Raw genomic sequence first — 21,039 nt, forward strand, 5'->3', positions numbered from 1 at the left:
CCTCTGCAATTGGCCTTTCTTCCCTATTTTTGCTGCTGTTGGCCTGATGTAGATCTTGACCACTTTGTGCCTGACATCAGCAACTTTAGCATTTTTTCCTTGTCCACAGTTATTGCCGAATTAATCTTCCCAACACCATGTGGGGCATAGTATAATAAAAAAAAAAAAATGCAGGCATGAATTTCCCAAATTCGTGAGGATTTGCCTGTTGTTGCTGTTTTTTGGGGTTTTTTGTTTTGTTTTGTTTTTGTCTTTTTTACACATCCGGCATTGTCAGTTGGTGTCAGGAAGATGAGCTGTATCAGTTCACCTGGTGTGGTGGTTAAAGTGTTTGGATGTTTTCCCCCCACTTTTAAAAAACCTTTTGCATTTGCCTGTTTTATGTACCTTTTCCAAAACTCTCCTTCCTTCTAGTCCCATAGGAAGAGAGAACTTTTCTCCCATGTGAGAAAAGTCACTCTATTTGAGTGTTTGAGTTCTGAAGCCCGTCTCCTCCTTCCTCACCAAGATGAGGACTGTGGTCCATTGATAATTCTCTCCGTGTTTGCATTTTTTTTTTAATTTATTTATTTGTCAGAGAGAGAGAGGGAGAGAGAGCGAGCACAGGCAGACAGAATGGCAGGCAGAGGCAGAGGGAGAAGCAGGCTCCCTGCCAAGCAAGGAGCCTGATGTGAGACTCGATCCCAGGACGCCGGGATCATGACCTGAGCTGAAGGCAGCTGCTCAACCAACTGAGCCACCCAGGCGTCCCCGTGTTTGCATTTTTAAAGTCCTTCGTCCTTATGGTCATCTTTCCCATAGTCCTACAGACATGATCCAATCTTTCCTACCCTAGCATAATCCCTCTCTCAGGTCTGTACCCAAGTTCCTTCTCCTTCTCTACTGCTCTATTCATTCTTTTCAAACCCTCCAAAGCAACAATTACCATACTTACGCTCTCCACAGCCCCCTCTTACATTCCCAAACTCAGAAGATTGCCTGTGTCTTATTTTGTACTTGTATTCTATTTGAGCTCTTTAATTTTTTTATTTTGAAAAAAATGTTTCAAGTTTTTATTTAAATTCCAGTTAGTTAACAAACTGTAATATTAGCTTCAGCTGTATGAGCTCTTTTAATCTTTCAAAATCTACATGTTACTACAACTGCATACATGTGATTATATACTTTAAAAATATTTTCTTAATGTAGCTTTTTCTTCTTTCTTTTTTCTTGGCTTCCTTTATCGCTTTTCACCTTCTTGCCCACCAAAGCCAGTCTGCACTGACAATCTAGTATAAATATTAACATATCTCTATCTATATATCTCTATGTAAATATATAAATCCATTCCCTTCATCTTTGGTTATTGATTGTTTTCTGGTCACATAATCTTTTCCACACAAGTTATGTACACTTTTCTATATCTTGTTCTCACTGAACAACTCAGCAAGGATACGGTTGACTGCATTCCATTCTTTATAATGGCTGCACGATGGTTGATGATGTGGATAATTCATTCCCTCTTTCTATACTGATAGGCATTCAGTTTTGTATCCACCATTTCTGCCTCTAGGAAAAACCCTGACAGAAGCTTTATTCGTAATTGTTAAAATCTGGAAGCACCAGGATATCCTTCAGTAGCTGAATGGATTAATAAACTACAGTACATTAATACAATGGAATAATATTTAACCCTGAAAAGAAAAGAGTGATCAACCCATGAAAAGACATGGAGGAAACTTACATGCATATTATTGAGTGAAAAAAGACAATCTGAAAAGGCTACAAGTTATAGGACATTCTGGAAAAAGTAAAACGATGGAAACAACGAAAAGTAAAACGATGGAAACAACGAAAAGTAAAACGATGGTTGTCAGAGGTTGGGGGAAGTGAGGGATGAAAAGGCAAGGCACAGAGGATTTTTAGGGGAAACTATTCTTATGATACTCTAATATAGGATACATGTTATTATTTGTCCAAAATCATAGAATGTACAACACCAAGAGTGCATCCTAAGGTAAATGATGACCTTTGGGAGATAATGATGTGTCAAGGTGGGTTCATCCTTAGTAAGAAAGAATTTGCCACTCTGGGGCAGCATGTTGATAGTAGGAGATGCTATGCATCAGTTAGGGCAGAGAGTATACGAGAAATTTCTTTACCTTCTGCTCCATTTTGCTGTAAATGGGAAACTTCTCTAAAAAAGAGTCTATCAAAAATCCTGCAATAGGGCACCTGGGTGGCTCAGGTCCTGATCTCTGGGTCCTGGGATTGAGCCCCACATTGGGCTCCCAGCTCAGCAGGGAGTCTGCTTCTCCCTTTCCCTGGCACTCGTGCTCTCTTTCTCTCAAGTGAATAAATAAAATATTTTTAGAAACCTGCAATAAATATCTGGTAGTCTTACATAATGAAGTTTAATGAAACAAACTATTAAGATTGTGCTGTATAATGTCTTCTCTCGAATATAACAGGCAAATACTTTTCAAAACCACTGTGCTATAAATATTTAAAATAGCCTTGGACTATTACATCTGAAAACCTTATCAAGAAGCTCAATCTATAAAATGGAGTTTACATTAAATGATTCAAAAGGCAGAAGGTTTTCATTCTTAGCATAATGAAGATAAAGGGAGGAACTCCATTTTTATACCTTGGCAACTCAGCCCATCAGATGTTGTTCGAAAGCCAATTCCACAACGGACCACGCAGCGATAGGATCCGATGGTATTGTCACAGTCCTGACCAGCATGGCAGGTGTGTCCACCTAAAGCACACTCGTCGACATCTGCAACAAAATGAGTCACTCACCTAAGGCGAGGTGAAGAACATCAGCCCGAGAACCAGGGATAAGAGAAACAATAAAATGATACTCGAAAATATATGAGAGCAAGAATGCTGAATAATTTGGTGGAGTCATGTCAGGTGGGTTATGTTGATGACAAGCACGTAGGAGCCTAGTGCAGTATCTTTGCAGACTAACGCAACCATTAAACCACTGACAAATTATGTGGCTTTAAAAAAGTTACTTCTCCCATCTGACACTCAGTTTTCTCATCTGTAAAGTGAGGATAAGACCTGTCTCTCAGCATTACTTTGGAAATCAAAAGGAAATAATGTACACAAAGTGCTAGGTCCATGCCAGACATTCCACAAATGTTATTCCTTGCCACTCTCCCCTCTTATTCTCTGTTTGTTTTGCATTTAGAAGGGTGTCTGCTCAGACACAGAGGGAGAAATCCTTTTCTCTTTTCATCATTTTAAAATTTACTTATAAACCAGATTCTCACACAATTCTAATTTGGAAGTCTATGTGGAGTCTGATAGTGTTTTTTGAGATGAGGAAATGGGCAAAATGCATGAAGAGGAGGGGGAGGTGTGGGCTCTCAGTTGTGCAATGAATAAGTCATGGGAGTAAAAGACACGGCATGAAGAACACCATCAGTGATACTGAACGGTGTACTTGGCGTACTGGGACAGACGGTAGCCATGCGTGTGGTGGACACAGTACAGCGTATACACTTGTCAAATCACTCAGTTGTACCCCTTAAAATAATGTAACATTATGTGTCCACTTTACTCAAAAACAAAGCATTTTTTTTAATTTTCCCAAAGTGTTACCAGGACTGTGCAATTTACTTAAATTCTTTATAACTTCTTTATTTCTTAGTTTTGTCACTGTAAAATGAACACGATACTGGTCCTGCCTGTCTCTCCTCCGGGAGTGGTGGCGGGGAAATGAGTGGCCGCAGGTCTCGCGGCCTGGGCAGCGCCCCTTATGAAGGGAGTTGTGGCAGCAGATCTCAGTCTGTCTGAAGATCTGTTTATTGCCAACGTGGGGGCAGAAAGAGTACGCGAGAACAGCACTGTTCTACCACCCTTTTCCTAGGCCAGAGCTTTCTGTGACCATTGCCTGACTGGGACTACCTTGACAAGTCCTTCCATCCGCGGCTATGGTGAGGCCTTTCAAGCAGGAGCAGTAATAAGTTCCCACCGTATTGTGGCAGATCTGGGAGCAGGGACTCCCCACTGCACATTCATCTTCATCTGAAACAAGAAACAAAGGGACCCATGAGTGTGTAACCCCCCGGCTTTCTAGGAGTTATTAAAGGCCATGATAATAGCTGTTCATAAAACAATTGCTCACAGAGGACAATGCATTGAATCAAATGTAGCAGAAAATGCTCTAAGCACCACAAAATAGAAACGCTAAATAAAAATTAACTTTGGGTCCCCAAATTATCTTTGATAGTGACTAGATGTTTAGTTTAATTCTAAAACAACAAGATGACAGCTAAGGTACAATAACCATTTCCTGTGCTTAACTCATTTCTCATAACATTCCTAGGAGACAGATATTTTTAGTACCATCCCCATTTTGCAGAAGCTAATTTGCATGATAAAATTGAGGAAAAAAGAAGGTAAGGAAATTGCCCAAGGTCACACAGGTCATTAGTGGCAGAGCTGAACTTTGAACTTGGACAGTACAGTTTCTAAAGACCACTTTTCTACCACTATATACTACATTATATCATCTACCAGGGAAAGGAAGGCTCTGGGTGTGCAAACTTGAGCTACTCTAGGCATTTACTCAGCTGCTTATTTATCTGTGACTCTCCTATACTGGTACTTGGGTGGGGTGAGGCCGGCTTAGTCAGTAGTCCTTGGCGCATGGTGCTGCCCTATCCTCCAAGTGTTAGGGTTACGTGACTTAGAGTTGGATTATTATTGCGTTTTACATCCATGGCAAGGAAATGACCAGACGGCATCCAGTGTTTTGTCCCTGTGCCCACTCCACCTCTATACTTATGATCCCTGACACACTTGATTGTGGTCAAATTGAAATTAAACTTCAAATTAAATTTAAATCTAGCTCTGACACTTGCTAGCTGAGTGAGCTCAGGCACCCCACTCAACTTCTTCACATCTCAACTTCCTCGCCTATAAAATGGGAGGGACACTTCTAAGCCTGTTGTGATAAGTATCTAGCAAAATGGCAATAGATGTCCGTTAAATGGATTCCATTCCTAATATTTTTTTTTATAAAAATAAAAATGCATTATTTCTGTTCTTACCAGCACAAAAGGGTCCAACTGAGTCTAAGGCAAATCCCGATGGGCACTGATTACTGCGATCTCCTACCACAGAGAGAAAAGCCAAATTAACGGGCTTGTTAGAATGTTAGCACCTTGTTTCTTTCCAGGACGCTCTTTCCTGGGAAGATATGCCAAAGATGGAACACATCACACAATATATGCAATAGGTGAAAACAAGCAGGAATGGAAAACTTTCCCTGTTCCCCAACCAAGAACCAAATGAATCAGAGTTCACATTGTTGGCAAGCAGCCATTGGAAACAGATTTTGTTTATATTAATAAAAAAAATGAAATAAAACTGTTCTGTGATCATGAAAAAAGGATCCAAGATAAATGCGTACGCCAGGCATAACCATAGGCAAAGTCCTATTCCTCTAGCCATTACTTACTCTGTTCTAGAATTAGGAGCACTATTTTCAAGCCACTTAAAATAATTTACGCCAGTGAAAACCAGAAGCTCTAATGAAGAAACCCTCTCCTTTTGTGGATCTCCTCCACTTGCAACGTGAAGCAGCTGGGTCAAAGTCCCCTCCGTGTGACCAAGTGTTTTCCTTTCCTGTGTATCCAAGCAAGGGCTAATGGGTATATTGTGATAGAACAGGTTTAAGTTAGATGTCAGAAACAAACACATTAAGAAGAATAAATAAGCTAGTTAGGGAATCTCTCTCCTTAGAAAGTAATTCTGCCTTGACTGGTTTAAGCAATTTAGCTAATATTTTTCAAATATTATTGACCTGTAGAAACTTAAAAAAAAGTGCCTTTTGAGTTACCAAAGCAATATGTGTGTGCACACACGCTCAAACACACAAACTAAAAGATAATCATTAATATAGGAAATTTCTTTTGAAGGAAATTTTATTTAATTCACATCATATGTTCAGTTCATATTCAATCTCTTAGAAATTACCTTTGATTTTCTTTCAATTCTAAGTGCATAAAACTGTGCTTGTTTTTTATTATTGCTTTAGATGCTTTTCATAGAGGGAGTCCAAGCATTAATTTTTCAAATTCATTTTACTTTGGAGAGTTTCTGATAACAATATTGTTTGAGCTTTGCTGAGGACATGAAACTGTTCAAAACAGTTTTATATACTATGTATTTGGAGAGTTTAAGAAACACTACTCCAGTGAAAATCTGACTAAAAAGGCAAGTCCAATTTGCTCTTTTTAGGTAACCAAACTGCCTGAAACCTTGACAAGAAAGCAGAGGTTCCTGATCCATTTCTACCCTGAGTATAAAAACGACCCTGAAAACAAAACAACAACAACAACAACAATGACCCTAAGAGCATGCATTTTCCTGTACCTGCAAGAAAATGGGAAGAAGATGGATGAGATAGAAATGTCCAGCCTGTCTAGCTATCTGGTTATTGGATGATTTCTGTGTGTCACACAGGGCTGCGAGCTTCCTGCACTTTATTTCATTCAAAGCTTACAACTCACATGAGGAATTTGAGACAGAAATTATGTAAATTGCCTAAAGTCGGAGCTAATATAAACCAGAGCAAAGAGTTAGATGCAAGTCTGTTTTAATCACCGAACTCAAGAATACAACTCAGGTGGTCATTTTAATTCATGCTTCAGTTTTATTTATTTACTGATTCATACATTCCTTACTACCACCAGTAAGTTGTATAGGGCACTGTGTTGGAGGCTATAATTGTGGAAAAAAATGTGTCATATAATAAGTTATTATCTGATAGTAGTTTTAGATTTTAGATTCTCAATGGGGGAGATATCATCTATCAGGTTAATGTTTGGAATGTTTTACAGAAATACTTTGGTTGTTTTGATGATAGAGAGGTCTGTTAAAATTTGGTGAGGGGGCAGAACCTGGGGAAGTTTTATCACACTGCAATGTGTGGGATAATGATGCCAGATGAAGATTTGTCCCTTGCCTTGAAAGGTTTTCATGTAATTGTTGAAGGCTAGACCCTATCTCTCACATAGTGAACATTTTTTGTGTGATTCAAATATACAATGAATTTTCTAGGAATGCAACTGTCTTATAAATCGGTGGCTGATTGTACACTGTTTTACTTCATACATTAACAAGAATTACTAAATGTTAAAAAAAAATCGTATCAGAGATCTACAAATAGGTTCAGCCATTATGAATCCTTTTCTTATATCTTCTAGTATAGTAATGCCTAAAGATTTTCATATTGAAATACAACGTTGAGTGGTTATCATATTTTCATATTTCTAACAATGATAACTGGAAAATAGTAACTCATTATTTTAGTCTATATCTCTTTTGCTTATTGATGAGGTTAGATAGTTTTTTTTTTAAGATTTTATTTATTTGACAGACAGAGATCACAAGTAGGCAGAGAGGCAGGCAGAGAGGGAGGAAGGGAAGCAGGCTCCCCACTGAGCAGAGAGCCCAATGCGGGGCTCGATCCCAGGACCTGAGATCATGACCTGAGCCAAAGGCAGAGGCTTTAACCCACTGAGCCACCCAGGTGCCCCGAGGTTAGATAGTTTTTCACATTCATTTTGTCATTATTATTTCTTCCTGTTCATAGGAAATTCCTGTTCACAGCCTTTATGTATTTTTTATTGGGTGTTGTCTTTTTTTTAATTGATTTTTTTGCAGTGCTTTTTATTTTATTATTTTTTTAGCAAGATCTACACCCATGTGAGGCTTGAACTCATGACCCCAAGATGAAGAGTCACATGTTCTACTGACTGAGCCAGCCAGGTGCCCTTTCTTACTGAATTTAAGGGTGTAGTATATATTAAGGTTATTTATAGTTATCTATAATATGCAAAGCAGATAGTCTTTCTTGGTGTATATCTTAGCTTCTCAATTTTGTCATTGTCTCCCATCAAGAAGTTTTAAAAAACGTATTTGTAGTTAAATTTATCTTTCTGTTATTGTTTCTGATGCTTTCTGATTAATTTGTAAGATATAAATATATTTTATAATTTTATTTTTAAAAATAAATCCATTCTATTTTAAAGATGTAAAATTTAAAAAAAAATTATATTGATTCATGTTTGTGAGCTGACTTGACCAGCAGTTTCCAAATGCCAGTGTGCAGATTAGATAAATTAGGATCATTTAGGGGCTGTGTTAAAAATACAGACTTCCAGGCCCTACCTTAGACTAGCTAAGCCAAAGCCTTTGTGCCTAGAAATATGAACTTTCATCAAGCTCTTTAGGTGATTCTAACCGCATTGTAACCATAGCTAGACCCACTACAGAGAAGAGAGAACATGCCGGTTAAGCAACCAAGAATGCAAGCTTGCCCCCTGGTGGTCACTTAAAAAAGAAATTGTAAGTACCCAGTTGTAATTCACAGGAACCTCAACAAACAAATGTGCGCAGATATCAGATGTGATTCACAAAATCATAGTATCTAAGAATAGTAAGGGGTTATAAGTGTCCTATAGTATGTTTCTGTCTATTGTGGGATCCAGATTCCCCAGTTAAACCATTACAGATCTTCAAGTAGTTCAGGCTTAGAGAATTTACATGACTGAATAAAAAGTGTACATGATTTTTAAAAATAATTTTAATTCTTCTTGTCCGAGAGGGTGTAAACTCATTTTTAACCAAAGTCTTATGCAAAGCTGTCTTCTTTTAATTATATGGAGTACTGGGAAAATAGAAACAGAGGCTAGACCTGACAAGTGTGCGTTGCTGAGGAAGAGAAACAGAACTCTTCATTCCAGTGGCTCTTTTCCTTTGTCCCAGTGAACTGAACATGCATGACAACAGTAAAATGAGGACGTGGTAGCAGCATGGGAGTGGAGGTCATGTGGGGCTAGGGACTCCACTGGCTCTGAGGCTTCAGGAATCTGCGATCATCTCAAAAATTGTGAACATGTTCTCCTAGATGACCATGACCTCAAATTCAGTGATGTGGTACCGACAGGTGTTGATAAAGAACACAGAGCTCGAATGTGCCCCAATTGACGAAAGCAAGAGTATACGTGAAAACGAGTTTTTTTTAGTGTATCTGCTGAGCATGATAAAACAAAATGATGCTACTTATTATCTACTTGGATCTATTTCAGGAAAGCCAGTGCATAGCAAAGGCCAGTATGAATCAATTTAACTGTATTCATAGGAGCCTAAAGTTCAAAGTTAAAGTTATCCAAATACTTAGCGTCCATAACATAATCACATGCAAGTCTCCCGTAGCATCAACACTTCATGGAACACGGGATGCTGATTGTTTGGGTGCCTCTTATGACCAGAAAGGGATTTCAGGGTACAGACACAAGAACTACACAGCATAGGAAGACCACTGAGATCAAGGGTTGTAGAACTATGCTTAGAAAATGAAAAGCAGTTGCAAAATTATAATGTCCAGGAGTAAGAAATGACAGTTGGAATACTGATTATTCCTGCACAATTTTTGAAAGCTGCTCTTAAAATATGGAAACTTTTTTTTAAAACTAATTTAGGTTGAGATATACTTTACTTTTACATTATGTTTCAGGAATTAAAAAAAAATTTGGTGACAAATACAAGAGTCAGGATAAGAACGGTGACCTCGAACACCCAAAGAAAACATTATTCTGACAAGGAAATATTTTCTAAAGCTTACTGCATATCTAGAAAAGAACAATAACTCCACCATGTTAGGTGGACAAGCATATTAGTAATTTAAATGTACTAGAACTCCCGTGGGACTGGCTTTCTCAAAGGGGTTTACCTCCCACAACACATAGACAACATACATGAAAACCTGGTATCATTAGGGTCAGTCTGTGCCCTAATATCCCTATTCTGAATGGCATTGATGTAATTCTCTTACCCCTCCCCCTTTTTTAGGTATTAAATACATTTCCCCCCCTCAATTTTATTTTTAAGTAATCTCTGCATCCAATGTAGGGCTTGAACTCACAACCCCGAGACGGACAGCCACATGCCATACCTACTGAGCTAGCCAGGCTCCCCATCTTTTACCCTTTTAGAAAGGACTGGATGGAAAAATGATCTGGACTTTCCTTTACCCAAGGTACCTTTGGAAATTGAAGCGTGGATTTTAAAGCCCAGTGTCTCTTCCAGCTGGTTGTAGTCAGATTCCACAGAGGAAGCGTGAAGGGTTTCTACCAAGAAAGGCATTCTTCCCTGTGCCTCATCATAGAACACGGTGTGGTTCCACGTGTATGGGACACTGATGCCATCAACGGTGAACAGCCGGGTTGAGTAGGCGTACAACCGCCCAGGACCTGTCTGAACGTAGTCCTCTGTGTAATCCTGAGGAAGACAGTATCGATTTGAGGATCAGTGTGGCTCCTCCGATTATTTCTCCTGAGGGTACGGTGAGATCCAGAATGAGAAAAATAAAGGCTAAGGGGCTAAACATATATACAGTTGATCCTTGATCGACATGATTTGAACTGTGTGGCTCATTATATATGATTTTTTATAAATACAGTACAGTACTGTTCAGTGCAATTTCACTTCCTTATGATTTTTTTTAAGATTTTATTTATTTATTTGACAGACAGAGATCACAAGTAGGCAGAGACACAGGCAGAGAGAGAAGAGGAAGCAGGCTCCCCGCTGAGCAGAGAGCCCGATGCGGGGCTCGATCCCAGGACCCTGGGATCATGACCTGAGCTGAAGGCAGAGGCTTTAACCCACTGAGCCACCCAGGTGTCCCTTCCTTATGATTTTCTTACTAACACTTTCTTTTCCCTAGATTACTTTAAGAACATAGTATATAATCCATATAACATATAAAATATGTGTTGACTGTTTATGTTATTGGTAAGGCTTCTAGTCAACGGTAGGCCACGAGTAGTTAAGTTTTCAGAGTCAAAAGTCATACGTGACTCCTGAATGCCCAGGGGAGCTGGTATCTCAACCCCCACACTGTTCAAGGGTCAACTGTAGCTCTAAATAAAATTGTAATTGTAAAATAGTGCTCAGGAAATAACTTAAAGTTTGAAGCTTTTAATTGTAACTACATTGATTTCATGATTTTACTGTCCTCAATTATAGTTTAATAAGGGACTCAAAGTTGTAGGTTAAGAGTAAAGAAAAGGACATGAAAGGGTGATTATCATTCTTTAGTTTCTGAAATACTTTTATGGGTGATATACAAAACTTTTTAAATAACAGTTATATATTCTTTTTATCTGCAGAATATTAAACAGATGACCTAAATCCAGATAGCAGTGATTTTGGTCATGTTAAGCAGGACCAGTAATAAACCAGTAAGTATTACTGGTGATGAAACCAGTAAGAGTGTGTAAAGACTTATTCCTGAAGATTTCTATACAAAGACAAACGAGGCATTTCTAACCTTAATGGTTTATTTATGCCCCTGAGCAAACAAGGGAAACTACATAAGGTCTCTGGGCTCTTTCTATGAATCTTTGATTTCTGCTCTTACCAAAAAACAGTGAAGGCAAGTTATCCTGACATTTTACCTTTACAGCGACTTCAGCAGATGACTGAAGCCACAGGACACGGCCACTCACAACGATATCGAGGAGCAAAACACCATCAGAATCCAAGCCCCGGGCGACATGAGTCATCCGCAAGATTTCTCCTGGGGATTACAATTGGTTCATTTTAACAGCAAAAAATATACAGTTGTGTAAGCACGGAGCAGATTTACCTCACGTATCAGTTCAGCTGTTATTTTCCTTCAAACTTCAATAAGCACAGACCATGAAGAATGAAATGCGCATTTAGTCCCTGAATGAAAGAAGTGGGCTTATTGAATGGTATGTTCTAAAACTTCTTTTTCTGCAACAAAAATGTGGCATGTGGTTATGTGAAGGATTCTACGCTTTATTTATTTTGTTATTATTTTTTTGTTAAGCGGGCTCCATGCCCAATGTGGGGCTTGAACTTAGGACCCTGAGATCAAGAGTCATAGGCTCTACTGACTGAGCCAACCAGGTGACCTGTATGCCACACTAAACTCACAAGCAATAGCAAGACAGTTCTGCAAAGACTGACTATGAGAAGGGACAGGCAGCTTCACCAGGTGGACTGGCAGTAACCAGAAGTCTGGCCATAGGGCTTTGTTCTTTCTCGTGCTTCCAGAAGCAGCAAAGGGGCATCTTCATAAGCAGAGGACCATGAAAAGACCCACTTGTTTTCCAGGCTGGTTGAAGCCCCTTTCTCAGCCCTTCTTCCTTACAGAGCACTAACACTGAGGCTGTCTACCTTTGAAGAGGCTTGTAATGGAGGTCAATAAAAATACGTATGCACTTGGAAAGGGCCATGAATAGCTAATACATATTCATTAAGACTAACATAAAGTGAAATGTCTGTAAATTTGCTTATTTTTACTTCCACCTTTTTCATAAAAAATCACTATAAGGTATCCTAGTTGAACCTCAGGTTTGAGACACAAGTCTTTACTTAATAGCAATGACTCATTTTCCTGCTGTGTTTTGGCCTTTAAAAACCCTCTCTGAGGATTTAAAGAGAAAATATATAGAAAAGATGATAAAAAAAATCACTATAGTGTTTGAAAAAACATGGCCTCGTACAGATCCATGCCAGTAAAATTTTACAGGGAAACATGAAATTGCTTTTATATCATGTATGATAAGACTACATCAAAAACTTTAAAATTATTCTCTAGGGGAATATATATAAACGTATTTTTCTTAACCAGCAACTTTTAAGGCAATCGTATTTTTTATAGTAATACAATATTAAGTTTAGCTGGCACTAACCAGTTGCAAATTCCACCTGGGTTTCTCTTTTGAAGACTGCATTGGTGAGGGTAAAGCCATTGACTGCTTCTCCTATCTCCTTTGCTGTTGTCCAGTAAATGGGATTTAGAATAGAAACTATTTTTCTCATTGCTGGGCCTAAAGAAGAAAGGATAAATAAGGTGACAAGGAAAGATATTTACAGTCCATTGTTATTATTTTCAGAGCCTTCTACCTATAAGGATGAATTCCAAATAATCTTGAGTAACAGCAAAATAAGTATCAGTATCTCTTTAAGATACTTTAAGAATTTACCATTTAAGAATTTATGTCTTTAAGAATTTACCATTGGGATAGAACTAAGGACTGCCATACAAATCATTTAGTAGTAGCATCATCTAGAAATTTTAAGCAGAAATAATGAAGAATAACATAAATTTAAAAAAGAGGCTATTAACAAATTTTCTAAGCAGAGACTTACCAAGACTGCGAGGTACGTTGGTAATTTTGGCTTGTATTATTCTAGTGTCAGAGGTAGGACTATCTATTACTGTGGCATTAAGGAAAGCAATTCCAAATTCAACATCATTAATATTTCCAATAACACTTCCTCTGGCTCGCTGAGGCCCACCTATTGCGGGAAGAGAAAACATTTTTGGATAAGGAAACAATTTCATCAATGTTACAGGGGAGAAAAGAAGGCCAGTATTCGAAGATGTTACAAATCTTTCAAACATTTAAAATATCATATGACATCTGAATTTAAGAGTGAAATAAATAAGCTTACAAAACATTCTACTTTCATGTAACACTCATCATTCCACATAAATCTAGGGTCCTTCCAATCTATGTATATCATGGCATTATTTCACAATCCAAAGACTACAATCAGTACCCAGTCCCAAAGCCAAAATAAAGAAGGTGTTTGTTGATGGTGATGAAATGATGATAATAATGAGGGTTTATGGAGCATGTCGTGCACTATATACTAAGCACTTAATATAAGTTAACTCTTTTAATCCAGTCAAAAATCCTACAAAGTCATTTTAGATGGCCACAGTTTATGGACTAGGAAAATAAAGTTCAGGGACATAAGTGGTAGAAGGAAGATCTGAACACAGATGTGCTCGGCATCAAGATCCATGTTCCTTCACCTACTGCCTCTTCGTGAGAACACAGAAGGAAAGGAGGGATCACCTCCAAACAACTCCTGAGCTCGTTACAGGTCATTGTCTACATATGTGTGGAGGATCTAACAGGTATCGTTTAGTCTTGAGCAGTTTCAGATGTAAGGCTTACCAACTTTTCCTTAATATCTATACTTTACTTTTAAAAGCAGAAAGTGCTATAAAATTCATACAGAGACAATTAGGTTGAAAACAACTACACATTTTTTTTTTTTTTTTAGCATCATCAAACAGGTATATATATTGAGCAACGGAGGCTGACTGCTATCTCACAATATACATAGAAATCAATTGCAACAACTACACATTTTTAAAAAAGCATCTCTACAGTCATTTTATGCCTTCTTTCCGTTGTTCAACAAAATTACTAGCTACTGACACAGAATAGGTAGTTAACGAGTGCATTTTAAGGGAGCTGCATGCTTTAGCAAGAGAAGGTAACATACTGGGAAGAAGTATGATAATGAAGTTCATAAATATTCATTACTTGATATTTATATATGTATTTTTAATCATTAGGTATTTCAGATATTGTTCTATATTATATACCAGGGAGAAATACAATTGTATTCAATCTCAGAAAAATCAGTAAGTATAGTATTTCACCAGTTTAATTTGCACTATTTTGATTATTTGTGAGAATACATTTTTTTTTTCACATTGATTCAACCTTCATGTTCTGGATTACATTCATTTGTTCATTTACACATAGACTACAATATACAAGGATACAATAATAAAAAAGAAAAAAAAGGCATGAGGGCTGCCTTCATAGAGCTTATATCTGAAAGAGGGAGACAGACATTAATTAGAATTCCACAAATAAATGTAAAATTGAAATGTACTAATATATGAGATATCTACTACCTAGAGGAGTCTGAGAAGAAACTAAAAATAGAGTGGAGATCTGAAGAAAGTTAGGTCTTAACTAAGCCAGAGAAGGTAGGACAAGGGCTTTCTAGGTAGAGGAAGTAGCATGGGGCACCCTTTTGAGAGGTGGTGGCTTGCCATATCTGAGAAACCAAAAGGAGAAAAGGGTGGAGAGTGCTGGAAACCGTACTACAAGATGATGCAGGAAAGTAGATCATAGGGCCAATTAGGACCCAGGAGGCCATTTTGGTTCTTATTTTTAGTCTTGAGCAGGAAAGGGGGTAGAAGGATGACTAATTGATTTAGTTTTCTGGGGCATTTGACCTGGGTCATTTTACCATTTTGACTTTGGTTCTCAAGTCTCCAGAGGAGCTTGTGTCCCAGTATTCGACAGATGTCTCCTAGTTCTGGGTAGTTAATTGCGATCCTCAAAGTTCTCTGCCAGACTCTGTAATCCAAATTGTCTACCTATTTGGACTTCCTTCTGCAATTAGGGTCCTTGTACCCATGATGGAATAATTCCCCTTAGATGAACAATATCCCTTGACAGTGATCTGTAATAAGGTTCAGGAGCTACAAAATGTCTCAATTAAAACTAGGACTGTCACCATGCCTACATGTTAGAACCTCAAAACCCCTGGTAATCAGTTGACACGTTGACAGGATATGTTGAAAGCTGACTGATAAACATTCATCCTTTTAGCTTGTCTAGATCCTATAAACCCCTTCACGTAACTCCTCTCTCTCACTCTGCCAAATGAGCCTTCCTGATTTTCAGACATTTTATTTCTAAAGCACCCTTAAGACTTTGGAAAGTTCAGTGGTATCTTAGCACTTTAACAATGTGAAACTGTTCTTTCTAATTTTCTTATAGCCTTTAGGAAGTCTGTCCTGAGACAAGCAACCTTAATATTATCCACCATTTCATGGGACTCCAACAAACTCTTTCTAAGGTTGATAGGTTCTAGAATTCTGGCTTCATCCCTTCTGCAGTTTTTTGTCTTTTTTTTTTTTTTTAATATTATTTATTTATTTATTTATTTGAGAGAGAGAAAATGTGCGTCAGCAGAGGTAGGGGCAGATGGAGAGGAAGAAAGAATCTCAAGCAGACTCCATACCCAGTGCAGAGCCCAATGGGGGGCTCCGTCTCACGATCCTGAGATCATGACCTGAGCCAAAATCAAGAGCTGGATGCTTAACCATATGAGCCACCGAGGTACCCCACCTTCTGAAATTTTACATCACTTACAATATTCAGCCATGTTGTATGACTTGGGTTATCATAGTTGAACTCCCCCTACTCTTTTTCCTAGAACTGAACTTGCCTCTATTTTACTTTCCACATTTATGTTCTCCATATTTCCATTCATGAAAAAGTAGTCCCCTAATTGTGTATTTCCGTGAAGTATTCAGTTTCTGTCCCACTCTCATTTTTCAGCCTGCAATCTCAGCCTGGCTTTCCCCAGTTTTCCAAACCCCTGTGTCCCTCAAGCCTAGGACTACGACTTACAGCTATACAGACCATATCCTTTATAAGGGGGTCTGGATGGGGGTGAGCAGTGGCTAAAATACAGCCAAAAGCTTTGGTACAGACCAACTTGAAGGGGAAAAAAAATACATTTTTCCTAATTCTTCCTTCTGGAGTTGCACCATTTTACAATTTGTGGGCTCAGAGGGATATCATTTTGTAATCTTCAAGAAGGCTGTACATAAGCTAACAATGGTTCTACCAAATCCTAACTTAGTTGCTCACCTGGACATGCTTGCATGTTGCATCTGGACACCTGAGTAGCATCTCCTGGACAGGGGCGCCCACTTTTAGATGGCACTGGATTGTTGCACAGCCGTTTTCGAGTCTTTTCACCTCCTCCACAAGAGGCAGAGCACTGGCCCCAACTATGCCAGTTTCCCCAACTTCCATCCACTGTGAACAAGAATGGAGTGGCTAGTATTAACCCATTGGTTTTCAAATCTCCCCACCTATACAACTGCCATTTTAAGAAAGGAAATGATAGGGCTGCTACAAGGGGCAGTAAGTGAAATGCTTTACTTATTCTACTGCCAGGAGTCGGGGGGGCTCACCAGGACACATGTCAGTGTTGCACCTCTGGATCTGGGAGTCTGGCCCCCCACAAGCTCTTCCACCATTGGAGGGATGAGGGTTATCGCATGTGCGGTATCGCCGCATCTGCCCTCCATTGCATGTCCGGCTGCACATTCCCCAGCCACTCCAAGGACTCCAGTTACCGTGAGCTACAACAGAGAACCATTGGAGAAGTGCTAAACAATGACATTCATCCAAAAAGTATGGTAAGATGCTCCCCAGGAACTGAAAAGAAATATATGAATCTATGACTAGGCAACTTCTGAAGGCAGATGGTTTAGCTGTTGTTCTGACTAGAAACTGGGTATACATTCTAGTCATTGAGAAATTATATTTAGTATACATTTATTAAGTCTTAGTAGTATTCCAGGAACTGAAGGATATGAATGGGACAAGATCTCTGTTCTTGATGAGTCAAGACTATAAAACCCAGACACAGTGGATTCAGATGCTATTAGGGTTTTAAAATCTAGCGTAGTAACAGAATTAAGGCAAAGAGCCACTTGCTTGGCTCTGTAAACATATCATCAATGTCATTAACAGTAGGTATGTAAGGGTGTCCTTGTCCTTGCACTCTGCAGCTGGTCCTAGAGAGGAAAATGAAATAGGACACAGCCCTTGCCTATATAAATCAACTACATCGATGGTATTATACAGACACAGCAGCAAATATAAAACATTTTTGGTATTCCAAACCAAAGGCAGATGAATCAAGTAACAGTATGATTTTTAAATATTTTTTTTTATTTTTAAAGATTTTATTTATTTATTTGAGAGAGAGCACATGAGCAGGGGGGAGGGGAAGAGGGAGAGGAAGAAGCAGACTCCCCACTGAGCAGGGAGTCACAAGTAGGACTCCAACCCAGGATCCTGGGATGATCACCTGAGCCAAAGGCAGACACTTAACTGACTGAGCCACCCAGGCATGCCAATATATTATAACTTTGAGGACTTAAGGTCATAACAAAATGTTAAGAAAGTATAATGTTGACTCACTATTTCCAACACTCACTTGGGCAAGGGTCATTATTGCAAAAATCACTCTGGACATCACTCCCTTCACATCTGCTGCCTCCATACTGGGGGACAGGATCAGAGCACTCCCTTGTTCTCTGTCTGGCACCTCCTCCACAGGACACGGTACAGGCACTCCAACTGGTCCAAGTTGCCCACTTGCCATCAACTGGATTAAGGAAAAACATATGCGCTCTGTTACTACAATACCCTGAGCATTGTTAGGTTGGGTGATGTTCTTATTGACATTGATTCTTACTGACATACCACTCAGGTAAGAGGTAGATGTCAATTTACTAGGGGTATAAACTTTGTATTTCTCTTACCTGGACAGTGTCTTTCATTACAAACTTGCATCTGTGTTTCTGCCCCATCACAATAGGATCCATCAAATGATGGTGGTGGATTATTGCACAGTCTTGTCCTTATCTGGGTACCTTTGCCACAACTTTCACTGCATGCACTCCAAGGCTGCCAGGTGCTCCATGCTCCATGAACTACAAATATCCCAAGGGACATAGTTGCAAGTCACAGAACCACATTTGTTAAATAAACAAAATTATACAAGTAAATTAACTCAGTAATAGGCTAAATTAGCCTGGAATCTAAAATAATTGAAATTGAACCAAAGGAAACATAAATAATGTTCTTCCTTTCTCCTTCTGGTTAGATTTTCATGGGAATTAGTGTTTATAGGAAAATTCAGAAGGCTACCTAATGCCAAAATGAATGCTTACAATTACCCAAAAGGACTATTTTATTAAAACAGAATGTAATCAAACTACCATATGTAAACACAATCTAAGTTGAAAAATCCTAGATAAATGTTAGTTTGTGCTTTGTGCTCTGGGAAAAGTGGAAGGAACCAGAAGCTTAGGAGCAAGGCTGTATAACAGATCTAGATGCAGTTATAGATAATACAAATGTTTCCATAATGATAACTTGGACCCTAGACTCAAGACCACATCTTTAAGTCTGATTCAGTTTCATGTTTAAAAATACACTTAGCTCCTTCAACAACATGATGATTTGCACAGTTGTAACTCTTTGAAAAATTGTCTCCATTACATAATGTTCATGAATTAAAAGTTCTGAATAACTCACTCACCTGCTTCCTAAACACCAAAAATCTGATCAGTAGTTTCCATGAAGTGATATTAAGGCCTTCCTTTTGGTAACTAACATATTACACCATCTAACCGCAAGACTGAAACAACCTTGTGTTTCCTACCAGGTGCGTGGGCTAAGAATCAACATTATGGTTTCTCTCACGTATAAATCAGTATCAAGCGATATTTTTGCTTTAAGGTACTTTCTAGAAACAGGGCTCATAAAATATGTTTTTGTGGTCACCCAGTTGAACCAAGATATGAACCAAGATACGAACCAAAATAGGCCTTCAGGTCAGTGTGTAAATATTCTCTTAACACAACCCATCAGACACAGAAAGTGTTAGCTGAAAACCAAGTAATGAAATTATCATTTGGTTGCCTTGTTTAGAAAACAGTGTATTTATTTATTTATTTGTTTTTTAAGATTTTATTTATTTGACACACAGAGAGAGACACACACACAGTGAGAGAGGGAACACAAACGGGGGAGTGGGAGAGGAAGAAGCAGGCTTCCCGCCAAGCAGGGAGCCCAATGTGGGGCTCAGACAGGACCTGAGCTTAACCAACTGAGTCACCCAGGAGCCCCTAGAAAATAGTTTAAAACACACCTTAGATTTTCTTTCAGTTAACTATTTTCTAGTTGATTTATTACATATCCCTGTATTTTGTAGACAAAGATGAGCAGTCACACAAATTTATTTTAGCTGATGAGTATTTGGACTAAAAAGTATTTGACTAACCCTAAAAAGAAAGAAGAAGGAAAAAGAAAAGAGCAAAGCCTTTAAATATAAGGCAGATATTACTCAAAACTAGTTTTTTATTAATTTGGATTACTGATATATGGACTATGTGATTGAAAAAATCTGCTATTCCAGAAAATATGCCCAATTTTCAAAACTGTTGGTTAACAAAACCCACTGATGCATTTTTTAAATCGGAGGATTACAATTGGGTGATGCTTATTCATTTATTATCTGTGCAGTTTCTATTACATATAAATAGAGGTGTTTATCTTAAGACATTTTATCTTTTTTAAAGTCAGTACAGAACACCCCAACCAGAATTTAATTTAATGACATAATACGTGGTAGAGTTAAAATGTTTCTTTTTTATGAATGAAATGAAAAGAAAAAAGTTCGGATGATATTATAAACCACATAAAGTATAAAACATTGTAGTAAATAAATAATACAGAAGAAGACAGCTATGGAGGAATTAGTATGAAAGAAAATGCAAAATGTAGTAGATGAATTTGTTGCTACATGAACTTGCAGTTCTGATTCTGGAAAAGCAATAGGGCATGGTGCTTAGGAGCAGGGACTCTGGACCTACACAAGAATCTTACTATTGTACTGTACTATTCCTGTAAGTCGTCTGAAAGTTTGACAGTTTTAAGAATAAATTCTTTTAAAAAATTTTTTATTTTAAAATATAAATAAAATAAATAATAAATATAAATAAATAAATAAAAATACATAAATATAAATAAATAATAAATAAGTATAAATAAAATAAATATTTAATTGAAAGAGAGAGAGAGAGATCACAAGTAGGCAGAGAGGCAGGCAGAGAGAGACGGGGAAGCAGGCTCTCTGCTGAGCAGGAGCCCGATGCAGGGCTCAATCCCAGAACCCTGAGACCATGACCTGAGCCAAAGGCAGAGGCTTAACCCACTGAGCCACCCAGGCGCCCCTTAAGAATAAATTCTTACTAAAAAGAGTCAAACTTTTTGAAGCAAAAACTAACAGAACCACAAAACAAACAAATGAACAAACAACCCCCGCCCCACCAAAACCCCAGATGAATCCACTACCATAGCTAGAGACTTTGACACTCCTCTATCACAAATGCACAGAGGTAGTAGGCAGACAACCAGTAAGGAAATAGTTGAACTTAACATCACCAATGAATAGCCGGATGTAATTAAATATTTACAGTCTTCTCTATCCAATAACAGCAGAATACACGTTCTTCTCAAGTTCACCTGCAACATTCACTCAGACAGAACACATTCTGGGTATAAAATACATCTTTAA

At 38.3% G+C, this 21,039-nt stretch overlaps 1 protein-coding gene across 1 annotated transcript in view; it reads right to left on the minus strand.

Annotated features, from left to right (window-relative positions):
• Positions 1-21,039, minus strand: part of HMCN1 (hemicentin 1) — a 471,117-nt gene that overhangs the window by 18,915 nt on the left and 431,163 nt on the right. Inside the window, exons 90-100 of the mRNA XM_032862623.1 lie at positions 18,218-18,388; positions 17,890-18,060; positions 16,856-17,026; positions 16,527-16,697; positions 13,198-13,347; positions 12,738-12,875; positions 11,472-11,593; positions 10,053-10,290; positions 5,052-5,114; positions 3,904-4,023; positions 2,630-2,764 (exon numbers count right to left, since the gene is read on the minus strand). Of these exons, the coding sequence (XP_032718514.1) occupies positions 2,630-2,764; positions 3,904-4,023; positions 5,052-5,114; positions 10,053-10,290; positions 11,472-11,593; positions 12,738-12,875; positions 13,198-13,347; positions 16,527-16,697; positions 16,856-17,026; positions 17,890-18,060; positions 18,218-18,388 (1,650 nt within the window). The remainder of the gene's footprint in view (positions 1-2,629; positions 2,765-3,903; positions 4,024-5,051; positions 5,115-10,052; positions 10,291-11,471; positions 11,594-12,737; positions 12,876-13,197; positions 13,348-16,526; positions 16,698-16,855; positions 17,027-17,889; positions 18,061-18,217; positions 18,389-21,039) is intronic.

The sequence above is a fragment of the Lontra canadensis genome, unplaced genomic scaffold, assembly GCF_010015895.1.
Source record: "Lontra canadensis isolate GAN:19392208 unplaced genomic scaffold, GSC_riverotter_1.0 scaffold24, whole genome shotgun sequence".
NCBI classification, from domain to species: Eukaryota; Metazoa; Chordata; class Mammalia; order Carnivora; family Mustelidae; genus Lontra; species Lontra canadensis.